The sequence below is a fragment of the Phyllostomus hastatus genome, unplaced genomic scaffold (genome assembly GCF_019186645.2).
Source record: "Phyllostomus hastatus isolate PE091 unplaced genomic scaffold, TTU_PhHast_1.1 phas_contig_86, whole genome shotgun sequence".
Taxonomy (NCBI): domain Eukaryota; kingdom Metazoa; phylum Chordata; class Mammalia; order Chiroptera; family Phyllostomidae; genus Phyllostomus; species Phyllostomus hastatus.
Window position 1 is genome coordinate 23,043,999 of NW_025333977.1, and position 17,768 is coordinate 23,061,766.

The 17,768-nt window shown below is 38.1% G+C and overlaps 1 protein-coding gene across 2 annotated transcripts in view; it reads left to right on the plus strand.

Annotated features, from left to right (window-relative positions):
- The window catches only part of FNDC3B (fibronectin type III domain containing 3B), a 316,784-nt gene that overhangs the window by 169,945 nt on the left and 129,071 nt on the right, over positions 1–17,768 (plus strand). For both annotated transcript variants that reach the window (XM_045851135.1, XM_045851136.1), the window contains exons 5-6: positions 11,017–11,254; positions 14,535–14,825. In XM_045851135.1, coding sequence (XP_045707091.1) covers positions 11,017–11,254; positions 14,535–14,825 — 529 coding nt within the window. The remainder of the gene's footprint in view (positions 1–11,016; positions 11,255–14,534; positions 14,826–17,768) is intronic.

Here is a 17,768-nt window from a genome sequence, read left to right on the forward strand (position 1 = left end):
GTTCTCACCATTGTCATGGCAGAAATAACACCTCCTTTTTTGCCAAAGGTCCCTTTTTTTTTTTAAAGATTTTATTTATTTATTTTTAGGGACGGAAGGGAGGGGGAGAGTGAGAGAGAGGGAGGTGGGGGAGAGAGACAGAGAGAGAGACTGAGAGAGAGAGAGAGAGAGAAACATCAGTGTGCGGTTGCTGGGGGTTATGGCCTGCAACCCAAGAATGTACCCTGGCTGGGAATCGAACCTGGGACACTTTGGTTCCCAGCCCGTGCTCAATCCACTGAGCTACGCCAGCCAGGGCTGCCAAAGGTCCCTTTAAGAAATACCAGTTAAGAGTTGAAATTCTGGTGGAGAGAAGCTGCAGTGTACTTCTTCTTGCCAGTGTGTTACTGTGATTTAATTATGAGGAAGCTGAGGCTCAGAGTAGAACCAGAATTGCAGCCTGAGAATTTTTTATTTTACTGACCTATTTACCACTGTGATGTGATCTTGAACTCAGGGGCAGAGCCTTAATGGATGTATTTGCTTAACTCTGCGTTACTTTCTGACATTGTGACCGTGGATGTGCGGTGTGCTTCCCATGTGGCTCCAGTACTAACACGTCAGCTTCTCATGTATGAGATGGTCCATTACTGTAAGAAAATTTCAGGGGAAGGCAAGTGAATGATTAAAAGTCTTACATTAGTAACTCCAAACTGAGTCAGTGGAGAAAGTCTTGATTACAATAGAGTCATTACATAATTCAATAGCTAAAACAGCTTTACAGATAAATTGGTAAAATTGATCAAACAAATTTGACAAAAGACGAATGTCAGTCATGTGCAGAGACCCTCCTACAGTAAGAGAAGGGCCTGCAGTTGAAGAGACAGATCTCTGTGGTCTGCTCTGTGGTGTAGTTCGCGTCTCAGCCTTGGGTTCTCAGGTTGAGGAGGACCAAAGCCCCGGACCTTAAAGAGAGTGTGGACTCCGGGCAGGAGAACAGTGGGGTCTGGTCACTTCACCACAGTAGGCCCTGGGGTGTGTGTGTCTTGTGCTCTACTTTTTGGTGGGAGGCTGGGGAAGGTTGGAGGAAAAAGGTGACCTGACCTTTTAACTATGAGAGAGCGGATTTAGGTAAGGAAGAATTTAGTCTTTGTTGTACTCATCATTTCCATTATGTAAAAACATTTGTGAGTGCGATAAGGGTTGAACCAGTGGGAGGAGCAGGGTGAGTACTGTGGCTGGGAAGAACAGGGACATCGATTGAAGAGGCCTGTCTTCAAAGTTCATCATGGCTGCTCTCCACGAAACTCTTACAGAGTCTTGCACCACATGTGCCACTTCCTCCCTGATCGGTGTTACGTGAGGTGTGTAACCCATGCCTCACATAACAGTGGGCATTCAATAAGTGGAAGCTGTTATGATGAAGAAGACTGTTAGAACAATTTCAGTGAAACTTGGGCAGTTTGCCTTTCTAAATACGTATTGAGATCACACAAGTATGAAGCAATTTTTTCCTTTCATTGTATACTGGCCGTGGTTCTTCTCAATTTTTAACCTCATCATTAACTTTCTGGATAATTTATGTATAAAAATTTCTTAAGCAGATGCCTTGCATTTTATTTTCCATCCTTTCATAGTAATTTATGAAACATTTTTCAAATGTTACAGGAAAAACTTCATGTGGACTAAAGATTAAAAAAGCATGTGAAAAGAAAAAATGAAATATCCAAGTTAGTGTTCTATTATTTGGGAAACTATTCTTTTCTCCCCTAGATTAATTGACGTAACCTAAGAACCTGAATAGTAGTTGAAATAAGTATTTTTTGTTATTATAGCAGAGTACATACTTTGCCTCATTCCTTCGTTTTGGGGATTAGTTAATGGGTAAACACCTGTTGAAATTATATATATATATTCTGTTTCCTTCACCTGAGAGAGATATGAAGTCTATTTAAAAATGTATTTAAATTTTGGTATGGTTGGTAATTCTCCAGTGAGGATTTTTTAAAGAGTTGGACAGAAATCAGAGACCCTATGGGGAAATTATTGGGCCTGTCCGGTGGGAGCCCTGGCGTGGTTTCCCCATTTTGCTCAGCTAGGCTATACATACTAGCCTCAGCTCTTTCCCTGTCATCATCACAACCTGGGATTAGACAAACGTTGCGTTTCTTCTTGAGTGCTGTGAAAATGATGAGCAGAAAGGAGCATGGAGGATTGCCCTGTGCCCTGGCAGACCGAGAATCAGACCCATTCGGTGCCCAAGAGCAAAGAGAGTTGGAATCTCTTACACTTCCTGTGGAGGAATCGATTCTTCTGTAGGAAGTTAGGGAAGTGTTCCAGAATGAACAGAGAGAGCGTACGCATGGAGGTTGGGAGCTATAGAAAGAGCAGAGGACTTATGTGTCTATTCTGTTCTAGTTTCCCTTATCAGTAGTTTTTCAGCAAGCTTATTTTTATTTTCTGGTCTGTTTTGCCCAAGGAACGGGTTGGCATTGCTAAATTAAAGAATGTACCCAGGATATACCTCCTCCCTCAGTGCAAGTTTCCTCTTTCTGAGCCTTTTCTCTATCTCCCTGTTTTGTGTTTTTTCTTTGATTTCTTTCCTTTGTTTCTGAGATCCTGGCATTGTGGTTTAATAGAACACAGGATTAACCGGAGGAAACATGAACCCAGGAGGGGGGTTCTGTGTCCAACTCCCCGTATGATTTTTAGGAACGTTTTTAAGTTATTTACTTGGGTGTTTTACTTGTTTGCTCACTTGATCATTGTTGGTCTTCCTCCCTTTCAGCGTTCAAGTTCCTCAAGGTTAGGGACCCTATTCTCCTGTTCCTCACTGGATCTCTAGTTTCTTGAAAGGTGCTCAGCACATAACAGGCCCTGTCTGGCTGGCATCATTGTTACCTTGTGGAGGGAGGAGGAGAAAGGAAGGAAAAAGAAGGGGAAAGAAAGGGTTGGAGGATGTCTGAGGTTCTTTTCTGATCTAAAATTAGATGATTCTCCTCTACTGTATATACTGTTCCTTTAAAAAGACACTAAGTGAAAATATAAGTTTAAGTTTCCATAAGCCGTCTTTACAAAAACTGTGTGGCATATTCCTTTGGTATTTGGCATCCTATTGACTAGAGTGCTATTCTTTACTTCTATGGAAAAATGATAGTTCTTTATAATAATAATATTGAGGCAGTTATCACATCTAGAAATGATTTCTGAATCATTTAGTAAGGCTTAAATTATGCACATTCTATTTGATTTTATTGCATAGTTAGTATAGTCTGTCTTTCTAATTTAGTAACATACTTGTCATATCTAACAACTTTTCTTAGAAAAACATATTTCCCTAACCTATTGGGTACAAAACGTAATGAAGGTTAAGTAGATTTTATATTTTACATACTCTTTGGAACCCATCAGGCTTACAAACTTACTTTGGTATGTGATAGAAATATGATATGAGTATCATTAGCATGGATTCCTAATCCTTTCTTGGGCTGTGTAACGCATTGGCAGGCTGGTGAAGCATTTTTAAATTAAAATATAAATTCATAGATAGGATCAAGAACAACCTGCCAAATGGAAAAAGACAGCCTTGGTGATGTTTCTAGGTTTCGAAAAGCACTTTATGTAACACAAAGGATTGCCCTGCAGAGTAGTTACAGATTGATAATCGATGCCATCCCCAGATTTTTAAAAAATTTTTTTGAAAATTCTGATTACTTTTCTGAAATAGTTTTTGCAACGGCTAAGTAATCAACCAATTCATCTGCTGTATAGGCAACCAAACCTAAGGTTTTAAATAATTAGGTGATTCATGACTAAACAAAAGTTCCTCAAACATTTTACCTACACATCTATGTCTAAACATCTGAAATTTTCCACTGATGCTTAATTTTTAACCCACATGCCAGCTCCAGGCAATGGCTGAGGTATATAAACTGAAAGGGGGATGATTGGATCCAGATAACAAATCTGAGCCAGGGCCCTACACAGGGGGTCACATGTTGAAGGTATTGATAGGGACTTGTCTTCAGGACTTCCGGACGTGATCTTACTGAAAGGCTTCTTCAGGAGGTGACCAGTATAAGGAGATATCCCCACGGTTTGCTTTGTATGTGCCAACACTTTTATCTGCATGGAAACAAGCCAAGGTACTCACACTTACTTAAATCTATTATCTGGGAAAAGGAGCCCAACTAGGGCATATATAAATAAAAGAACTTTTAGTACTTTACTTGACATACCTGGCTTTTTCCAGATGACTACTCAGTTATTTATAACTAAAACCACTGAGGTTTGGAGCGGGTGATGGAAACAAGTATGTCCTGTGTGGTGTATCTCTTTAATACAACTTACTTCAGTCACGCAGTAATACCATATTTGAGAGGACATTGACAGCAATTTACGAAGACCTTCCAAATTAAGAAGGAAGCCCTGCAAGGCTAAGAGAAACAGTTTACACCCTGTGGAACCAAGGTTGGGTCCTCTGCTGGCTCCAGCTCTCTAACTGTTCCCCAGGTACCCCAACTTGAGGGCCCATGGGAAGGGAGAGGCCCCTATTCAGACAGAGCTGAGCTTCTGAAGACACTGCTGACAGTCAGTTGGCCCCTTCTCTGATTAGAAATACAACACCGGGCAGATGCTGAATGCAAGTGGCAAGGGAATAAATTTGGTGTAACTATTAAAGTTATAACAATAGCAACTCCTGTGATTTGTGTATCGCTTACTAGTTTATGAATTGCTTGGCACAGAACTTACCTTACATAATACTCAGAAGATCCTGTACCTTAGGTTATGTCATAGTCCTAAATTCTACATGAAAAATGTCAGGAGCAATTAAGTAACTTAATAATCTCAGGTCAGCTAAGTATCATGTTTTATTGTATTTTACCAACCTAAATATTCAAAAGAACCACATTTGAAGATCAAAAATCCAGTCTAATCTTCCCTAGTATATGTGTGACACATAAGAACACCAGACAAGTGAGAAGTTATATCCAGACCTCCTGACTTTTCTGTCCTTTCAAATTTCATAATTACATCTGCAGTTGAAAATATAAAACATATGATTCTCAATGTCACTTCTCTTCCTGTCAGCAGTGGCTGACATTGATGAAATCATATTTGCTTTTTCCAATATTTCATTGTCATTAATGTCCTGAGACAATAAACCCTCTAGGTTAAGGACCAGCTCCTTTGACCATCCATATAGCATAGATCAAAACTGAACTTGGTAATTAAATGTTATAATTTGTGTTTTGGAAGGACAATGAGCAAAATCCTTAGCACATATTTTAGAAGAGAATGTCAAATATTTATAATACCTGAGTTATGGGGGGAAATTTTGATAATGAATGTGTTAATAGCTGTTGGTAAACATCAAATATAAGCAGCTAAGCCCTTTTTTGGTGGGGGGGAGGGGCCGTTGCCTTTTCATCCATTTGTCTACTTGGCCAGCATTTATTGAAAGTCTACCGTGTATCCAGGTGCCTGAGGAACCTGCCATTGTGTGGGAGAGACAGAGATCTATCTAGTTCACCCTGCATGCAGGACACAGGTGCAGGGGAAAGGGTGCGCACCAGGCTGGCCAGGGAAGCCTGGACTCTGCCTGCCCACCCCTCTGTCCATGCTGCTGTTTGTATTGCCCCGCCTTTTCGCTGCGATTTCTTCCTATCTCAGAATGGCCTGGGAGCCCTCTTCAAGTATGTTCACAACAGTTAGAAAATGAACTTGAACCTGACTTCCACAAACTCATTTGGTCCCAGTTTTCTGTGTGCAGGCAGCTCATTCAGCGTTCCTTAACACACACACACACACACACACACACACTCACTCTCTCTCTCTCTCTCTCTCTCTCTCTCTCTCTCTCCCTCTCTCCCTCTCTCCCTCTCTCCCTCTCTCCCCCTCCCCCCCACACACACTCTGCCCCCCCAGAGCTGGCTGCCAGGCCTTGCGTGCCACCTACACACATGCAGGTTGTGTGCAGGTGTGTGTCCCTGTGCATTCTGCTCTGTCCCCTTCCTAGCTCATCCTGGCCTTCTGAGGCAGCCTTTAAAACTGTTTCTGTTGCCTCCTGCCTTTTAAGCTCTTCTTTTGATTCTTGTCACTTACTGCCCGGAAGTGGAAGAACAGATTGTTAGGAACTGAGGAGTTTATTAAAATTCCTGTGGAACATTTCAGTTCAGTAAGCTAGCTTCCTTCTCTCTCTCAGCTATGAGCGAAGACACTCAAACTGTAAGTGTTTATAAGAGATACATTTTAATTCTTGAACTCAAAATTGTCCCCTTAAGCCCCTGATAGCTCTCTGACTTCAGGTGAGTTAGCTGAACATCCCTGAGCTGCATTCCTGTTATCTCCAAAGTGGAGAGAGCTGTGTATGCCTCACAGGATTGCTGGGCTGTCGGGAGTGTTTAGAGAGGGGCTAATGTTAATGGTAGTAATTGCTAGGTAAGATTTTTCTGTTATGTGTCAGTTACTCTTCCAGGGCCTTAACACATGTTAGTGTGTTGCCTTATTTCAGGAAAGGGTATTAAAGCAAAACAGCAGGTGTTCAGTAATTACTGGTGGTCTTTTGAATCCTTTCACATCTCTTAATAAACCATCCATCCTGTTTCTCACAATTCCTTGTTAATATATTTCTTTCTTAGCATACCTAACTTGTGTATAATTCTCCACATAATGGAAACTTTGGTATATAGACCAGAATGAAAATCTGGTTGTGCAACTGCACTAGTGCATTTTAACAGTGCTGGGCCTTGGTTTCCCTCATGTCCAGCAGGGACAGTAATATCTAATTCCAGTAGATAAATGACATAACCCATGTCCAGCAGCTGGCACTGACTGTGTTTTCTCATCTGTCTCCCCATGCTGCTCCCTCTTGTTGTTGCTTCCAAGTTGTTGGTGGGTTTTTTTGTTGTTTTTTTGGGGGGGGGGTTGCTTTAAGGGTTCTCTTAGTTACTTCTAAAATCACTTATGCAAATGAGAGAAACACTCTCCCTGTTTGTCATGGAGAATGTTTCTCTTATTTGCATGGGTGTTTCTGTGCCCTATTCTCTAGCCTCTCATCCTGTGTCTAGGCCACAGGATAGCAAGAATACTAGGCACATAGAAGTTTCCCAGTAAATACTTGTGGAACAGAATAAAAGACATGATAAAGGATCAAACTAGCTTCCATCAGGCTCACATTCTTCCTTAGGCTGAGGATGGAAGCCTAAGGAAGGACTTTTTATCCTCCATGAGGATAAATGCACTGCTTTTTACAGAGGGTTTCTTTTCAAGCAGACAAGGCTGCTAGTAGAACTTAGAGGAAGCTCTGGAGGCTCTGCTAGGTGGTGTATTTGTAGGGCTACTGTAACAAAGTTAAGCCTCCAACCTGGGTGGCTTAAACAACAGAATTAATTTCTCATAACTCTGGAAGCTCCACGTTTGGTTTATTCTAAGACCCCTCTCCTTGGCTTGTAAGTGGCCATCTCCCTTTGGCATCTTCACATGGTCTTCTTTCTGCATGTCTGTATCCTAGTTTTCACATCTTATAAGGACATCAGTCCTATGAGAACAGGACCCACCCGTATGAGCACATTTTACTGTAATTACATACCTTTAAAATCAGTCACCTGCTGAGGTACTGGGGGTTAGGATTTCAATATATAAATTGGTTGGGGGAAGGGAGGACATAATTCAGCCCGTAACAGGTGGCAGCCTGAGAACCTAGGACACAATGATCTTTTCCAAGGGTCTGTGCTCTGGAGAAATATGTGAGTACCATTCTGTTGATTCACAGAGCTAGGAAAAAAAGTCTTGATGCTGAACACTTTGTTTTAATTCTTGAAAAAACAGTGCTTTGTTCTGATTTCTGAATAGCACTTACTAAGACTTAGTCTAATTTTTCACTTTAAATTATTCTTAGGCTATGTAGATAAATCTTACTGTTTAGCACCTATTTTTTTCTTCACCATTGAATATCCAGTGCTTACTTCATAGCATGTGTCAGGAAATGATTGTCGAATTGAATGCAGGTGATTTGTCTGTCTCTGGATATTGTCACAATTTCATTCATCCCAAAAGGAAATGAATCTGTCCTTTCCATCGTTATTTGTGAACACTGCAGGCACATTTTATTGTCTGAGGAGTTTGGACTGAACTCTTTCTAATTTCTAAATTATTCTGCAATAGTCATATTTCTTTATGAACCATACTTTTTTAAAAACAAAGAATGTTGTTGCTCCCATTTCCTGAATTGCATATTATTTTGTTCATCATTATTGCTCCTCAGACTTACTTGTTCTTTTGGGAACATGGGCATAATTTCTTTAGACATAGATTAAAAATTTGGTAATTAAATATATTGTAATTTGTGTTATGGAATAACAATAAACAAAATACTTATTTTTATTTGTGTTATAGAAGAACAATGAACAAAATACTTAGCACATATTTTTGGTTTTTGCATATGTAAATAGATGTCTTTCACAAATACCACAGAATAATTTAAGATAATTAAAATGGTGCTTCCAACAATTTTCATATATGTAGGCAATTTGTGGTTTCAGAAAGCTACTTAATTTTCTAACTGGAAACCTTTTTTTTGCGGAGGGTGAAGGGTAATTTATACTTTAAAATTTTTTTTAAGATTTATTTATTTTTAGAGAGGGGAAGGGAGGAACAAAGAGAGGGAAGGAAACATCAATGCGTGGTTGCTTCTTGCATGCCTCCTACTGGGGGTCTGGCCTATAACCCAGGCATGGGCCCTAACTGAGAATCAAACCAGCAACCCTTTGGTTTGCAGGCTGGCGCTTTTATTTTTCTTCCTTTCCCTTCATTAACATTTTTTATTTGTTAGCGCTTTTTGCTCACACTTTTAAAAAATACTTTGTTTTAATGTCAGAAATTATATGAGAAAGTGATTAAAATAATTTCATTTCATTATAATTACCCTCATTTACAAACCCAAAGAGTTGTTCTTTGTATTTAGTGAGAGCCCTGCTCTTGGTTTACTGTATAGGTCAAGTTTGTGTGGCTGGTTTTAACCTTGGGAAGTGTTACAGTGACTGAATAATGAAGTTTGTGTCTAGAAAACAAATACTTTGCTTCTGTGGACCTTCCAGTGTCTAGCACAGGATTGAATTAATGTTTCATGAAAGAGGAGTATCTGGAATATGCCTTACTTTTTTTGCAATAGCTAGTGGCAGAGTAGGGAAAGAGAAGACACTATAGAATGATGCATGTTTATATTAGATGGTAAGAAAAATCCATATTTGTACAAAGTGTGCTACAAAATATATTCGTAGAAGGTGTGCTTTGATGTTAAGTATTAGCACATGCATTAGAATTGTCGGTATTATGGTTTAAGCACCATTTCACATACACCTGTAAATTAGCAGTTATGTATTCATAAATTAGGTTACTGTGATTAGCTTGCCAAGGTTCTGAAGAAGTTACATTATTAATGAATGCATAAAAAGATATGTTTTGAGCTTTAGTACAGAGTATGACTCAGAATCTTAATTTTAAGGAGTTAATCTTACTTTATTAATGAACTATTAACATAATAGTTAATTCTGATACTTTCTTGTTAATTGGTTCATTAATATACATAAAGATTTTCTTAATATGAAGATGAATGGTAATTCAAACCAAACCTATGTTGTACACTAAAGTATAGGATAACATTGGTAAATTTGCCATTTTGTATCAGGCAATATTTTAAAAAACAAAGTTCAGTATAAATTTTATTAGAATGTTCTAGATACCATTAAGTCATTTTATTCTGGCCTATAATCAACTTACAGGGTATAATAAGATATGCATTTCAATTACAAGTTTAATTTTCAGTGTTGGGTTTGTTTTTAAAAACAAAACTTCCTACCTTATGTGTGCCTGATTTTCTTAAATACTTGGTTAAACCAACTGGTCTCTCTGGCAGCCTCATCCTGGCTTCCAAGTTTACTCTTATGCCTTTCTTGTCCCCTTCCTTGCAAGGGCCCTGCCTCAGGGTCCTGTCTCAGCTGTCCCAGCCCTCCTAAATCTCTGAGGTTCCTGAAGCCCTCCCAGTTCTGTCATGCAGGGCTCTTCATCTCTGTGTTGTACAGCTTTCCCTTTTGATTATGGTATCTGTAATAGTAGTTATTTCTTATCTTGTGTCTTAAAAAGATTGTTTGCTCTTAGATCCAGTAGCATGAAGTTGGCCACAGAGGCAATAATGTTGGTATTGTACTGCCTTAGTTAATTATCTTCCTGGGTAAATTGAAAAACATTTGAAGACAGGACAGATCTAATGTTGATTGGTGTTCACTGCTCTAGCAGGTCCTGCCTCATTGTGTCTCCCTTCACAACACTCATTTACATCACCAGGATGTGAGCACAGGTGTGCAGCTTGATTTGGGATTGCTCAAGGTTTTCATTGGTCAGAATCCCCTTGTTTCATTTCCATCCTTGGTCCCAGATTAAATGACCTTGTGGTGCTCTTATGGCTTCTGGAAGTCAGTTTGCCCATCTCCCCACTGGAACCTCTATGATGATGGAGCTGTGCATGCTAACATAGGAGGGGGGCCCAGTGTCATCAGGAAGCTCAGCCCTGCACAGCACACTTATGTGACCGGAAAGTCTCTTCTTTCTGGAAAAACCACTGTTAGTTATATTATAAGCCATTCCTAAAATCAACTTAAGTACACATTCAATTCACTTGTCTTAGATGAAGTCTTCAGGAGTCTTCTTCCAAGTCTTTTTGAAATCTTGGAAGACGTCATCTGTGAAACTTTTATGCAAAAAAGAAGATTGATTATCAAGCTCTTCATCATTGCAGAAGTTTTGTATAATCAGAATTAGGTGGTCGATGAAAATTTCATAACTTATAATGCTTAAATGTTATTACTTTTAAAACTCATTTAACTGATTGAATTATAGAACCAGAATTTAACATGTACTAATTTTTTCTCCTATGAAGGACAGAAAATTAAAATGAAGGGGGAAGTAATTAATTACTGTATTCAAAAGGTATTGGCTAATAATACATACTACACTCTTTCTTTTTGCTATTTTCTTTAGGTGATTGAAGACAATACTGGGGTCCGCCGGGTGGTGGTCACACCCCAGTCTCCTGAGTGTTACCCCCCAAGTTACCCTTCAGCCATGTCTCCAACCCATCACCTACCCCACTACTTGCACCCACATTTTATTCATAACTCACACACGGCTTATTACCCACCTGTTTCCGGACCTGGAGATATGCCGCCTCAGTTTTTTCCTCAGCATCATCTTCCCCCTACATTATACAGTGAGCAAGGTGAGTAGGTTATAGCTGGCACTGACAGCTGTTGAAACTGATTACGACACTTATGTAGCATAAGAGCACCAGAGTGGCCTTTGTTTCTTCTGTAATAAGCATGGTAGGAGACAGTCTATCTGATGTATAAAGCTCATGGGGAATGCCTAGCTTCCTTTGTCCTAACTTGTGTCTTGTAAAAATTACTTCATGGGTTGTAGCTCTTTCTTTGTTTATAATTTCCAAATTCTGCTTCCCTATCCCACCCCACAGAGCAACTGGACACCAGCTATTTTAGAAAAGAGGCAGTGATCTATTTTATGTTCCCATGTCCTATTAACATATTTTTGTGACAGTGGCCTGAGGCCATTGCAGCACATCATTTCTTTGACATCCGTGTAGTCTAGCAGTTAAAAGGGAAATTACAGTGGGTTTTGGGCCCCCTTTCGAATGCTAGAAGACTGTGAGGTCTCAGTAACCTCTGAGTCTCCCAGATGCTCTGTGCTGCAGTGTTGGCAGAACCCAGAGTCCCCTCGCTGTTGATGTGGTCCTCCTGGACCGCTTTTAGTTCAATAGTCATTTAGCCATTAGTGCAGCCAAAAGTTCACTGTTTGTTAGGCAGATACTCACCTTGAAATGAGAAAGAGTCTAGAGATACCAGCATTATGGCTTTTTAGTTTTGGCTTTGGTGTTGGTAGAGGCTGAAGCCCTTTTCTATCAAAATGAAACTAAGAGACCAGATAGATGAGGGTAAAAATTAGTCTTTAATCTTTGGGACTTTGCAAAGTGATTTTCTTGCGTTAGAATATGAAACACTGTATTACTTCAAATATTTATGTTGGTTCAGATAAATCGTATGAGAAATACCTGTTATAGTGTAGAGTTTTGGAGCAAATCAGCACCTCACTTACTCTTATCAATTATACATATACATTTTTTTCTGTATGTTCATCTCACATTGTAATTTTTCTTATTAACAAAAGAAAAATTTGATATGAGTATTTTAAATGAAATTTTCTGTTGTAACTTATGGGTAGAATTTGATTGGTTATTATTTTTTTAGTAGTTACAAAGAAATTTAGTATAATTTGAAGAATCAGGTGCTATCATGATGGAATGTGAAGAGATAATAGCAAAAGATGAAATTAATATTTTGATTTCATAGAGGTGTCAGTAGCTTCCTATCGTTAGTGACAGAATACCCAAAATATCTGAGGAGTGAGTATATTCCATCACAACATTTGGAAGAAAACTGGAAAGGATCCAGTTAATTAACTGTAATTTTAAAAAAGTATCCAGGGCTTTGACACAAGGTGCATTACTGAGCATTTGTCAGTTTTCTGGTGAGGTCTGAGCTGAATGACGTGGTGAAAGCCTGGCCTGCTGACTCACTGCTTGCTGAAGAGCAGCCTGGCTCTTTTTAGCAGCCCTTGGTAGGGTACCAGGTAGTTATTATTTTGTAAATGAAGCACTTAGCAATTTAGACCACAGTATGATTCAAATCCTCATTAGAATTAAGCAAAATAAATATTTTGTGCTCATTTCATATAGTATTTTGGCATAATTTCATTAAATAGCACAGATCAATAATATAAAAATAACAGTGCCTTCATTGATTGCAAATTAAAGCAGTGAAAAGAATTCCTTTGAATTTATTTTAAAAAGCCATATATATTTATATATATATTTCAAGATTTTGTTTATTTTTAGAGAAAGGGGAAGAGAAGAAGAAAGAGGGAGAGAAACATCAATGTGTGGTTGCCTCTTGCACTCCCCCTACTGGGGAGCTGGCCTGCAATCTAGGCATGTGCCCTGACTGGGAATCAAACCCACAACTCATTACTTTGTAGACCTGCACTCAATCCACTGAATATCACCAGCCAGGGCTATATATTTTTTATATACATAAAAGCCATACATAATATATAAAATATATATATTCTTACCTTAGTTCTCATTGTGCATACCTAAAAGTAATTTAAATGTATAATTTCCCAAACTACAAGATCTTAAAAATTTCTCATTATGATTTAAAATATTATATTAGTGCCCATTGTGAATATTTATTTATATATTTTAAATCTCAAGTGTAATGCATTGTGATATTTAAAATATTTGTTATCCTTTTTGTATATTTGAACATAATTATTTTGTCATATGCCTTTTCTCTGGTACAAATTGCTTATCCTGTGAAGATTTTCTTTTTAAAAATCTTTCTTTTAAGCCTTGTGAACAGGAAGAAAATGAAAAGTGGAGCTTTACCATTGAACAGTTGAAACATCAGTTGTTACCTTGCCTGGGCTGACCATACAGTGCTGGTATGGCTAGGACAGTACTAGTTTAGGTCGCTTATTTAGAGAAATGATTAGGAGTGTCCTTTTTTCCTCCTCAGAAGTATTCGGGTTAGGCTGGTAATTTATATGGTCACCCTATGCATGTGGAGCCCTTTGTCCTTAGAAACATGTAAGAACCCAATCTGTATTCTGAATTGCATTTTTAATAATGTCTGAATATATTTTTAATTGATTTAAATTTAAAATAATCTCTCCCTGCCTTCCCCCAAATCATGAGATTATTTGCAGGCCCCCATTTTCTTCTGAGCCACTTAAAAATATGCATAGTGAAGCCAGGTGACATTCTGCTAGTCAGTTTGTCTTGCCTCCTGATTTCTCTAGCACAGGAGTTTGAGACCCCTGCATTATGTTTGGTGCCAGGTTGAAGAGATGGCTTATGTTTACCCCTACAATTTCTTCTTGATTATCTCCCCTGATTCTGTGAGCTTTGATTCTTTTTCATGGAAATTTCCCCTCTTATCATTTTAGTAAAATTTGTTCAAATGTTGGATATTTTAAGTTGTCACAAATAACTCTTTATATTCTGGTTGCTATTATATACTTTCCAATAGAAATGCTGTTCAGTCTACAAGAATAACTATACTTTTAAATATCTTGATTCTAAGTATGCATTAGGGACATTTTATTTGTTCTAACTTTGTATATTGCAATAACTGAAAATACATTTTAACAGGCAAAAATCAAATGTTAATTTGATCAGAATATGAAATTTTTCCTTCAGTATAATAATTTCTGGAACCCTCCTGAACACACAGAATGGTTTTTAATGATTATTTATTCCTTGATTGATTAGAAACAAATGAAAATATTTTAAGCATGTGTAACATGTATATCACTGTATTGTGTAACATTTTTAAAATTTTTCATTAATAGATCATTTAACCATTGAATAATTTATTATTGGAAATGTAGACTGAGCTTGCATTTGTCATAATCGTCCATTTTAGAAATTATACCACTCTACGGAATGTCAAGCTACATTACCCGGGAAGACCAGTACAGCAAGCCTCCACACAAAAAACTGAAAGACCGCCAGATTGACCGCCAGAATCGCCTCAACAGCCCACCCTCGTCTATCTACAAAAGCAACTGCACGACCGTGTACAACGGCTACGGGAAAGGCCACAGTGGTGGAGGCGGTGGGAGTGGAGGAGGCAGCACTGGCGGCGGGCCGGGGATTAAGAAAACTGAGCGTCGAGCAAGAAGCAGTCCAAAGGCAAATGATTCAGACTTGCAAGGTAACGTGCAGAGACGTGTGCCCTGAGCAGTGAATTGACAGGACAGGGTCATCCGGAAAGAAACACCTTTTACATGAGAAAGTTACTTCCCATGGCTGGTCTTTCCACTAGGAATGACGTGGTAGACCTCTGATCTTTTTCTTAGTAGGGACAGAGTGTAGCATCATCTTTTTTTTTTATTAACAGTTGATGGCAGAAATATTATTTTCTGATTACATGTGGCAGGTAACATTTTCCTTAATTTCAGTAACAGGTATCTGAAAGTGTTTTTACAAAGTTATCAGTTATTTCCGTTGTTTCACTCTAAGTAGACAGATGTGGACCAGATCCAAAGTAAAACAACCTTTCTGAGACATATAGGGCTAGTTCAAATCTCAAAATAATTATACATCATAAAACAAGATGTAATTTCCTGCTGTACTGAAATTTATCATTGTGTAACAGGCATATTATTTCTCTTCGGTTTCAGACATCAGTTATTAATGCCGCCTTTGGCACCTGCATGAACTGTTCACAGGCCAAGAATGAGATGGAAGACGTAGGGTCACCACATATTAGAGAGAGACATCCAGCGAAAAGGGCATGTGTGTTATTGCAGATTTATCTTGTGGCTGTAGATCAGTTAATTTGTGAAAGAAGATATATGTGTTTTAAAATTAAGTTTTTAGGTCAGATTTAGAGAAAACCTATTTTGATGCCACAGGATTTACAAACAGGGTTTTTGTGTAGGCACAAATAGTGGACTGACTTAAGTGAAGCAAAGTTATTGGACCATAGCTAGGTGGAATCTGTGTGTGAATGAAAAAGACAGGGTTCGTGTAGGATTGTGTGGGGAAGACGGGCCTCTCTCAGGGCAGAGGAAAACGAGGTAAAACCAGACAGCATCAAGCATCGGACCCCATATTGTTTGTAAAAATGATTGTAGCATAAAAAGCAGGAATAGTAAGATAACAGTGAAAAGTGAACAGTAATTTCTTTGAATGAATTGTATGATATGTTCTTTTAATTTTGCTCTTTATTCTTTTCTTAATTTCAAAGTTTTATGAATCATTCTTATAACTATTATCAAGCACTATTCTTATTAAATAAAACATAAACAAGTGTATAAAAGAGACCCAAGGTTCAAGAGGGTTTTAAACAGCTCTTAAGGCAAAGTGCTATGTTGGCCATAAAGAATAATTTTAATCAAATGGTACTGTCATTTCAAACTTGCTGTCATGTCAAACTTACTGTTAGTAAGTTTGAAATTATATTACTAATGGTGTTATAATTTTTAACCTTGGACATATAATAAAAATCACACAAAAAATCAGAAGTTTTCCTAAGGAGAATTCTAGTCCATAGAAAAGAAAAAAAGAATGTATAAGCTATCTTCAGAGACCTTATGAGTTTGAACTACCTTGATTACTTGATATATTCTTTAACAGTTTTTGTCCTTCCTGGCACAAAGAGAGATTTAAAGAAGATAACGTAGATTCACATAGAGGCAGATAAAATAAACTTTGAGTGGCAAAGAGATAACAAAGAAGAGAAAATAAAATCAAGTGGGAATGACGTTAGCATATAAAATTATTGTAGTTAAGGATTAACTGTGGCAAAAGTAAATACCTTCCTTGTACATGTAGTTATTTTGTAACACATATGCCTAACTGTGTAAGCTGCTCTATATTTTAATATTCTTAGAGTTGTAAGAGAGGAAATAGATTTGCTCTGAAATCTGCGCTAAAATGTTTGCTAACATTTATATGTTTACAGGCAGTTTGGCATTCTGTGTTATGACAGAGAGTAATCATTTTGGGTACCTTAAGCTCCTCACTGTTGTGTGGAAAACATGTTATTGTGTTGGTGATAGTGACATCACTTGTGCTGTGGGCTTCTGGGAGTGTGTGTTTCACAATGGAAAGAGCTGGAAAATATTTTTATTTCATCTTTAGTTTGAACTTGGTCTATTGCTCCTATGCTTATCACATTATTTGCCTCCTAAAATTCATTCAAAGTGCTGTTCTCCATGTGGCTTAGCCATGAGATAAAGAGTCAGATGGAGCATTGTTTTGTGTGTGCTAACTCATTTCAATAGGAATCTGAGGGGTTTATATGTTAGATACAAAAATAAGTATCCATTTACCCAAATGCATTGAAAACTTATGTCCTGACAGAAATCTGCACACATTAATGTTTATAGCAGCTTTATCCATAATTGACCAAACTTGGAAGCAACCAAGATGGCCTTCAGTAAGTGAATTGACAGATAAGCTGTGACATATCCAGACAATGGAGTGCTAAAAAAGGGGGGGGGTGGCTATCAAGTCATGAAAAGACATGCAGGCACCTTAAATGCATGTTACTAACTGAAATAAGCCAAACTCAAAAGTCTACATACTGTATGATTGCAGCTATATGATAGGAAAAGGCAAAACTGTGGAGGCTGTTTTTTAGATTCTACATGTGAGTGAAATCATATGATACTTGTCTTACTCTGCCTGACTGATTTCACTTAGTATAATACCCTCTAGGTCCATTCAAATGGCAAGATTTCATTCTTTCTTATAACCAAGTAATGTTCTATTCTATATTATACCACCTTTTCTTTATCCATTCATCTATCGATGGGACACTTTGGTTGCTTCCATGTTGATAAAAACATTCACAGGGATATAAAGTACAGCATAGGGAATATAGTCAATAATAGTGTAATGACCATGTATGGTGTCAGGTGGCTGCTAGACATACTGGGGTGATCACTTCATGAGTTACATAAATGTCTGTTATATACCTGAAACAAATATAATATTGTATGTCAGCTATAAATGAAAAAGTAATTATTTTTAAAAAGCCTGTAGGGACAGTAAATAGATTCATAGTTGCTAGGGGTTAGGAAGCAGGAATGACAAGACAGAGCACTGATGAGTTTTAGGTCTGTAAAACTACCCTGTATGAGACTGT